Source organism: Mandrillus leucophaeus, unplaced genomic scaffold, assembly GCF_000951045.1.
Source record: "Mandrillus leucophaeus isolate KB7577 unplaced genomic scaffold, Mleu.le_1.0 Scaffold10, whole genome shotgun sequence".
Taxonomy (NCBI): Eukaryota; Metazoa; Chordata; class Mammalia; order Primates; family Cercopithecidae; genus Mandrillus; species Mandrillus leucophaeus.
The window spans coordinates 200,867-210,537 of NW_012098098.1; the positions used below are offsets into that span (position 1 = coordinate 200,867).

Here is a 9,671-nt window from a genome sequence, read left to right on the forward strand (position 1 = left end):
TGATGACAAATCAGCTTCGGCACCATGGACCAGGTACTTAAATTTCTTTGCTGCGATGAGTATTTCTTCAAATTGTTTTAAGCCAAATGAGACAATGCAAGAAAGGCCAGACCTGTATTGGACACCAAATCAATGTTAGTCCTCTTCTTTTTTAAACAACCAAGTAATCAGTTTAATGTACTCTGATATTGTTTACCACTGGGATTCTTGTTCATCAATTAAGACTACAGAGTCCACCAGCCTACAGTCCATGGAGTCAGACCAACTGTCAGCTCTGATATGCCAGAGATGGAGAGAAAGGACAGATGGCCAGAGCTCAGGCCAAAACTTTGGATTCCAGTCTCTTAAAGAGGTATTGCCTCTTCCAAAGAGGGCTCTCTGCAATCAATATCATATCAGCTGCCTGTCTTGCACGAGGCCGTCACTCGCGTCTGTGTGAAGAGACAACCAGACAGGCTTTGTGTGAGCAATAAAGCTTTTTAATCACCTGGGTGCAGGTGGGCTGAGTCCGAAAAGAAAGTCAGCAAAGGGAGATAGGGATGGGGCTGTTTTATAGGATTTGGGTAGGTAAAGAAAAATCACAGTGAAAGGGGGTTGTTCTCTGGCGGGCAGTGTTGGGGGGGGGTCACAGGGTGCTCAGTGGGGGAGCTTTTGAACCAGGATGAGCCAGGAAAAGGAATTTCACAAGGTAATGTTATCAGTTAAGACAGGAACAGGCCATGTTCATTTCTTTTGTGGTGGAATGTCATCAGTTAAGGCAGGAACCAGCCATCTGGATGTGTACGTGCAGGTCACGGGGGATATGATGGCTTCACTTCGGCTCAGAGGCCTGACATAGGCCTTGGGTCCAGGCTTCAGGATTTGCTAATAAGCTCCTGTCCTCATGGGGCCAGACAGAGAGATAGACGTAGATTGAATTATCACACTAATAGGTAATAACATACGGGAAGTGTTACAAAGGAAGGAGGCTGATGCCATGGGAATGTAAGCCAGGGACAGACACTTTAGCTGTTCTGGAGGAGTCAGGGAGGATCTTCCTGATATTTGGGCTGAGATCTGAAGGACGAATAGCGGCGGCAGCAAGGAAGCGTAGGTAGGAAACCCATGCTTGGTAGGAGGGTTGTATGTAAAAATACCTGCGGGAAAGAATGTGATGAGTTGGAAGAACTAAAAAAAGATGAGTGTAACTGGATAATAAGGAACAAGAGGGATTCCTTGTAACATGAAATGAGTTTGAGGAAGTGGGCTGGAGCCAGATTATAGAAAGACTTGTCAAAGCAAAGGCATTTGCTGTTTTTCCTAAGAGTGATGAGAAACCGTTGCAAGGTATCCAATATAGGGTGACATAAATAAATAAAAATTGACAAAGACACCCTGGAAGCCCTGTAGAAAACAGACTGTGGCAGGCAGTCATGGCTGGGCAGGAAGACCCACAGGGTGCCTTGCACAGCAGCCCTGGTGAGAAGTGACAGCATCTAATCTCAACGAGTGTTGAGGGGGATGGAGAGAAGAGGTGACATTCAGGAAGAGAAATAATGATGTGGGCAGGATGTGTTGATGGAGTGGCTGGGGATAGAAGAGAAGGTTTCATTTGAGGAAAAGAAGGACTTGTGAGTTTCTTCTTCCTTGATCCCTGGGAGAGGGGTCATCCTCTGGACAATATTTAGTGTAAAATGATAAATATGCAACTATATTTATCATACTCTCTGGTTGCTCAAAAATTCTTGCCACCAGTAATGTCAATAATATTTTAATTAAGTTATTATACATGTGAAATAGTTTTGCCCTCTCCAGGAAAGGATAAAGCTGGGCCTCTAAAAACTGGGGAGTAGTATTTGGGTTCAGACTTGGTACCAGCTTTGTATCAGACAGTTTCGTATGTTATTTTACTTAATCTCCACCAAGATACTACAAAGTCGCCATGCTAGGCTCTTATTAATAACACAAAAACCAGGATATGGAAAGGTGCATGGCCTGCTCAGAGCCTGGATTGGGTGTGTCAGCAAGATTCAATATCAGGTCTCCTGAATCCGGGTCCAGTGCTCTTTCCACAGCTCCTTAAAGCCCTCCACTCAGGCTTTCACAGATGTCCCCCACCTCCAGCAATTCTCCCCTCCACCTCTCCCACCAGTGCTGGTAGCATCTGGATCTCCCTCCCATGATCAGCCAAGCTTTCCTAAGTGTGGGCAGGAAACCACTAGCACCAGAATCTCTCAAAGTGCTGGTTTAAACATAAATTCCTAAAGAATCTAACTTTTTACCCACGGGCCCCCTAATGATAAAGCTGAATGAGTTACTCCCCGCTGGGATATTTCGTCTCAATGGAGGAAAACAATTCTGTTGTGGGCCAAAAATCACACCACGGCTAAGAAAATGCAGGGCCCCCCAACACTCATTACCATCCTCTGTGAGCTTTCCCATCTCTGGGACCTCCCCATTTTTCTTGGTTTTCTGCAGTGTTTCAATTTTCAATTAGTAACCAATTCCCTTCTACCTGTTTTGTATTTGACAACTTCTCAAGAAGTGATCAGGCAAAATAGGATTTTTAAGCGTTCAGCATGCACAGTTGAAGATTAGAAGGAGATTGGAAAAAATTGATGTTTGTGGGAAATGTATGTGTATGTGTATATTTGTATGTGTATATTTGTACGTGTGTGCTGTGTCTGTGGTATGTGTATATATGTCTGCCTGCATCTGAGTGTGTGTGTGTGTGTGCGCGCACGTGCATACGTGCGCATGCTTCTCCAGATAGACCTACAGACGACATCTATTTTCCTGGCCTGTGTACTTGGGGGTGATGAATGAGTCCAACAGCCACATAGTGAAATTCCTAGCAGGTGGCAAGACTCAGCCTCCTATTTGGAGCTTATTTATTTTCCTATAGCTGAACCTGGGAATACAGTTCCCAAATTTCACAAGACCCTTGGATTTCCATCTCCAAACCCTGTGTCTCAGTACAACGTCACTCAAACAGTAATGTGCACTAGAATTCTCTAGAAACAATGTTAAAATGGACGGATTTCCTAAGTAGGTTCTAGGCAGGACTGAGCAGCCTGCATTTCTAACCAGCTCCTGGGGGATGTCAATGCTGTTAGTACCTTTGAATAGCAAGGTACTAGAACACACAGCACAGACATTGGCCAGACATGTCATTGCTCGGAGTTCGGGCTACCTCCTATGGAATTAGTTATTAAATCCTGCGACGTTGGACAACTGTTTCTAGCTGTCGTTTATTGATTGCCCCTCTCATCTGGTTCCACAGCGGACGTTTTTTTGTTTATATCACACCTTCTTATTCCCATGCAGGTTAACGATTGAATCCAATAATAGAAATCCTCTTGTCTGAGGGGGTGGCCTCGAAGTAGGCAGTGAGGGGGCTGGATGGTTTCCATTTCCTTTGAGCAAGTATTTCATTGCCTTCTGCCATGGCTACCTATTTGTTTTTCTCACAGTAAGTTTCTACCAAGTGGCATCTTACTTCCAACATAAAGAACAAGCATCAGAATGCCTGTCTTTGAATGCATATGAGCTTGTTTTGTTTTTAGAACCCAAACATAGCCACTTGAATCTATCATGTAATTCAAAGGAAACAAGCATTGTTCTAGTCTTTTCAAACTAAGGATTTGTGTGCTTTGGGTATTTCAATTAGGAAGAAAGAAGGCAGGCAAGAACGTAATTGAACATTTATTCTCTGATACTGGAGGACGCGCTGGAATTTAAGAGCCTGACTTCAGAAAGTTTGGCATTTGCTAACTGCGGGTCTGACCTTCATATGAGAACAGTGATGAAAACTCATAGGAATGTCAGATTTTGTTATGGTATGTGATTGGGTGGATAAGGCTGTATTTACTAACAACTTCCTCATGCATACGCATGTGCTTAATTTTCATCCACGTCATTAATAAGATGATTTTAAAACTACATGAACCTTTATGTAAAACACAAACATTTCCTATTATATATTTTATTCCGTCTATTATGTTTTCCTCTGTTGGGAAAAAGCATGATATACTTCTTTCTCATCTCTGCCTTCCCAGGGACGCATAGGAGGAAAATGTCTTCATTCTTCACTTGGTTTAGATTTTTTTACGCAAAAAATCTTGTATGGATGTAAGCCTTAACCTACTCCATTTGGAGTTGAGCAGAGCCCTAATTATTTGACTTGATCTTATACCATTCCCCACTCTCAAATTAGTTCCAAGATCATTCTTACCTCAAAGTCTGCTATTGCTATTCCTGCTGTCTAGAAATCATTTTCCATGTATTTTTGTATGGCTATCTCTTTCCACTTTCTTGTCATTCAAGCCTCAGCTGAAACATTCCCTCAGCAATAAGGTTTTTTCCACCATTTATCTCGAATAGGTGCCGCCTGCCCTCCACCCACCCCCCACCACACACACACTTTTTCAATCATACTCTATCCAGTGATGGAAATGTTCTACATCCATGTTGTCTAATATGGTAGCTACTACCCACATGTGACTATTGAGCACTGAAAACTTCCCTAGTTTGACTGGAGTACTGAGTTTTTTTCATTTTAATAAATATAAATTGCAATAGCCACATGCTGCTAGCAGCTACAGTATTTGATAGTGAAACTTTCGTACTCAAACCTATCTCATGTCCTTCAAAGGCCTCATCTGTGACTGAAATTACCTTGTTCATATGTTTTTCTCTTGTTTATTGTTAGTCTCTCCATGCTAGGGTATCTTTCCTGATAACCACTGGATACCAGGGTGTTCAGCATGATGGCTGACATGTAGTGGGTCCTCAAATAATTCGTATTAAATTAACTTTAAGAAAATCCCACTTAACAGCACTTCACTGTTTTTAGAGAGCATTCCAAAGGTCTTGGCTTCTGTTGATATTATTGTCCTTTGAAAAGTCTAAGAGTCAAACTCTGAATAGTTTTGTATCATAAAATACCATTTGATTGTCTGTTTGCAAAATTGGTTTTCTGAGATTCGGCTCCACATTTTGCATTCATCCTAATCAATGGTGTCTCCTTAGTTTCTTCCTTTCTTTCTGTTGTGTTAAGATGGATCTGTTGTCTGCCCTTCCCAGTTTCAGCATATTTGAATATTTGGCAAATGTGAATTCTGATTATCTATCCTACTTGTAACTTGTGATACTGGCCAAGTCTTATAGAATGTAGAATTTTAGGATTCAGATCCAAGATGTTTGTTTGGGCACAGTGGGTTTTTTTTGGTTTTTTTGTTTTGTTTTGTTTTGTTTTGTTTTTTCGGTTGAGTTAAAGTCAAGTCCTTGGCTATTTTGGGAAGATGAAAAACCAAACCTATGTTATTACATAAAATTGCCCCAAAGCTTTATTTTGATTGATTTCCTTTGTTAGCAGTATTCTCATAATAGCTTTAAAAAAAACATAAAAGTATAAGATTTCACTCTCTGTAAGATCTCCTTTGTGTGCAGATACTAGGAGGCTCTGTTCACTTAATTTTTTCTTATTATTTGCATTATTTTATTTGCCCCAGAAATCAAGTGTGTATGTCTGTGTGTGAACTTGCTAGTAAAAGGATGAAGTAATGTTAAAAAAAAAAAAAGAAAGAAAGAAAGAAAGAAAAAAATTATCTACGCACACATACCTGGTTTCGTTTTGCTCACTGCCTTCAAATTCTGTTCATATTTGTATGTCATATATGCATGATGCACATGTTATTTTGTGTATTTTTACTCAATATTCTAAGTCGATCAGTAAAGTTTAAAAATTATTGTATTGTAACATGTTGTGACACATTCATTCATTCAACTAGTTTGCTTCTACTGGACATTCAGGCGGATGCCAGTGTGATTTTATTATGAGAAATAACAATGCAGTGAATCGTTCCTGCAAACTTATATAGGATCAGGAGTGGTATAAAAATAGTACAAAGTATGAGTCTTTCATGGTTTCTGTTGAATTTTGCCATGCTTTTGAAAAGGATTATACTGGTTTACAATACCATCAGGTGGGATGTGACTGTACTGATTTATAACAAGAATGTTTGTCTTTCATTTTTCTAATTTGGGCTCGTTTTTGACAATGGTATCGATAATTGTAGCAACAATAGCAGCAGTTAATATTCTTGAGATATGTGACAGACCCTATATTAAATGCTTTAGAAATATTGTTTATAGTGGTTAAAAATGTGAGATCTGCAGGCAGACTTCCCAAGATCAAATCCGGACTCCACCATTTATCTCCTGTTTGCTGTCATTCTGTCCTCTGTAAAAGGATCCAAAGGGTTATTATGAGAATCAAGTGAGATAATTTAGTATAGAACCAAAGGAAGCACTGGATAAGTGTTTGTTATTATTCATAATAATGGGTGTTTTTTTAACCCCATTTACAGATGAGAAAACTGAGATCCAGTGTCTTGCTCAAAGTCACAAAGATAGGGATGAGTTGTACTAGGATTCCAAATGCAGAGGCCCTTTTCTGACCAAAATACTCCTGTGCAGGAACCACCACTTATATCCAAGAAGAAGTATTACTCTTATCACTGAGTTAAATCAAGGTTGAATTAAGCACAGAAAATGTGCATGTAAGGTCCCTGTGATTCACTGGAAATGCCATGGCATAATTCTTTGTTTCCAAGACAAACAAAATCCTGTTTTTTTTTATGCTGCCTTCTTCATTGAGATCTGAAAGTGGTTCCCTGTAGAAGTGATTCATGGTCTTGTGAAATCCTCTGAGATTGTAAAGAGCCTGGTAGGCAGGAATCCCAAGATCTCATTCAGGCCCCTGCAAATTCTGAGTTCCTAGCTTTCCTGAGGAAAGCCCCCTACAAATACTGACTGATTTTCTCCTAAGAGATTGCCATAAACACTTTTGGTTACCTCTTAATGTACTTGGTTCATAACTGCTTAGTCAATTATTTTTATTAGCATAACATTCTTTTTAAGCATAATGATATTGGGAGAACAGAAATGATATAAGCATAATTTCTTGGCTATGACTACTTATGTTTTGGGGTTTTTTTGTTTGTTTGTTTTAACTTTCTTTGCAGATTTGATGAATTAATTGTAAATTTCCCAAGGGGGATCTAAAGTGAACTGATCTTTGCCTTTTATTCTGGAATGTTTCATTTCTATTCTAGTCCCAGTGACTATCCATTGAGACCAAAGTTTTAATATTGCCAAGGGCTCATAAAATTGCTGATATAACCTACTTTCTCTAGAGAATCTTATTTCAATTTTCATAATGAATTAATATCTTCTTTCTCCCCCAATCTCTTTGCTCAAATAGCTATTTGTGGAGACCACTGATGTCAATGGCAAAACTCTCGAGGGGCCGGTGCCTCTGGAAGTCATTGTGATTGATCAGAATGACAACCGACCGATCTTTCGGGAAGGTCCCTACATCGGCCACGTCATGGAAGGGTCACCCACAGGTATGTCACGTTGACTTACCTTTAGCATAATGGCTTGGAGAGAGGCACACGATGATCTTTGTGGATTCTAGGGACTGTCTTATGGCTGTTCCAACTTGTCAGCTTGTATCCACATTGACTTATTACTTCCCTGCATGGAAGCCAGGTTGGAAAGCTAAAGTGCAAAGCTTGACCAAGGTGTTGCAAATTATGAAAATCTCTTTCATTGTCTCTGGAGATGACCCTCCAAGGATGACTGCCATCTAAGTCTCTAAGGCATGGCTAATGTTGGGCACCATGTAAATATCCAGCTTACCTTTTGGTCCAAGGTCCAAGGTCCAAGGTCCAAGGTCCAAGGCTAAACTTTGTGCTATAGCAAGGCTTTGATGAGAATTGAGTCCTCATTACAAACTCCTCAGTTATTTCTTTTCATAGTGGCCTTTTAATAAGAACTATTTTAGTAAAATAGGTAGGACTTTTTCTCTTCCCTTAGAAGATGTGCATGAAGAGAGCTTTTGTCTTCAGTCAGAGGACCAAAAGGAAGATGTTTGATATCTCTCTCCGGAAATGCATGTGCCTACTGTTATAGAAGTCACTCAAGGTTACTATAGAGCTCCTGCTGTCTTTTCCCATGTTTATCCTTTCTGTCAGGGATGGTTTTAGAATTTAGAGCTTCCTTTTTTGGCCCAATACGTAGTAATTAAAGTATGCCGTAGCCAGCAGCTGAAGTCACTCCTGAGTATAATACTTGAGAAAATGAAAGAATAAAACAGAAAAATTCCTCTTCAGCTGGACTTTGATTTTCATCTTTAAAATATACTTGAGTGAAAAAAAAACCACCATATTAAGAGTGTCGTGTTGCTGTTCCTAGATTATGCCCAAATAAGTAAAATAGTGATTCGTCAGACCAGACAGGAGATGAGAGCTACTATTTTTCCCCCTTTGCTGAATTGATGGGATCTATCAATGACATGTAGATACATGAAACTCTGGAAATGTTACCATGGTAACCTTCCCAGACAACCAGGTGAATAATTGTATGCAAGATGCCTAAAACCTCCCGTCAGCTTCAAGGAGCTGGGTCTTCATGTGCTGCATCAGATCCCCCAAGGGCAAGATCGACCCTCTTCCTTCCCAGCTTTAAATACACTCCAGAAATGAGAGTGAATGCATTGCGTGTGTGCCAGAGGGTGTTTGAGGGGAGTGTTGGAGCCAGAGGAGCAATGACAGGTCTAGAGAGAAGGAGAGAGGGCAGGTGAAGGGAGGTCAGGTCATTTTAGGACAGACAGTCCACGTGGCCCCTCTCTGTGAGCTGCTTTTGATGGAGAGATGGCTTCTGGTGAGAAACACCCTGGAATTTGGATTTGATGTTTACAGAAATCTTCTTAAACAAGCTGATGTGCAGAACACATTAGGAGAACCAATGAGGAAAGCGATTAAAGAGGCCAAAGTTTGAGCAGAACAGAAAAATGATTCCCAGTTGCTATCTGTGGTACCCGGGCCCTGTGAGTGAGTGACTAGAATTCAGATGGGCTGGAAAAGTGTTCTAAATGTAAATGACAGTGCTTACATTCGGTATGGCTGTGAGCTCGCACATGTCTTTGTATATTATGTGTGTATATGATTAGACGGTGTCCAATTTTCCTCCCACTGTGCCTGTCCTTAAAGTTTAGAAAAGAATTTTAGATTTTATTGCTGTATATACATGTAATATTTTTTGAAGGAAGATAGAGTTCTTTATGCACATTGAATTTCTTAAATCACAGAGTTATTCAGTTAGGGACAGACACTTCTCCTGCAAAACATAAACCACCTCAAATATCTATTTATGATTGGTATTATCCTGTAAAAATACATAAAGACTCAGGTGTCTGTATGGATTCATTGTTTTCTTTTTCAGCACCTTCTAGGTTGGACTGTAGAGCTCGAACTGAAATAGAGTCAGTCAGATTTGGGATCCAGAATGTGGAAATGTTGTAAAAAACTTTCAAATAAAAAGCCACTTAGATTACTTAGCATCCTGTAAGAGAGTTGCAGGCAAGATGGCCCCATGAGGCCAGTGGGGATCTGAGGAAGAAGACAGTATCCTCTTTCCAACCTCTTCTTCAATTTAAATTGTTTACAAGTAATGACAAACCCTAACTGGCTATAAAAATGATCGCCTCTTTTATTTCCATCATGCTCTGCTCTTCTGTGGCTCGTAGAATCCCATGTGTTGTAGAAATTATTTGACACCCTCTGGGGTTGGGAGTGGTGGTGGGGATAGGGATGGGGTTTGGGATGGGAGTAGGGGTGGGAGTG

The 9,671-nt window shown here is 40.4% G+C and overlaps 1 protein-coding gene across 1 annotated transcript in view; it reads left to right on the forward strand.

The window, feature by feature from the left end:
• CDH13 (cadherin 13) overlaps positions 1-9,671 on the forward strand; it is a 643,409-nt gene that overhangs the window by 139,918 nt on the left and 493,820 nt on the right. Inside the window, exon 2 of the mRNA XM_011970562.1 lies at positions 7,247-7,391. Coding sequence (XP_011825952.1) covers positions 7,373-7,391 — 19 coding nt within the window. The 5' untranslated portion in view covers positions 7,247-7,372. The remainder of the gene's footprint in view (positions 1-7,246; positions 7,392-9,671) is intronic.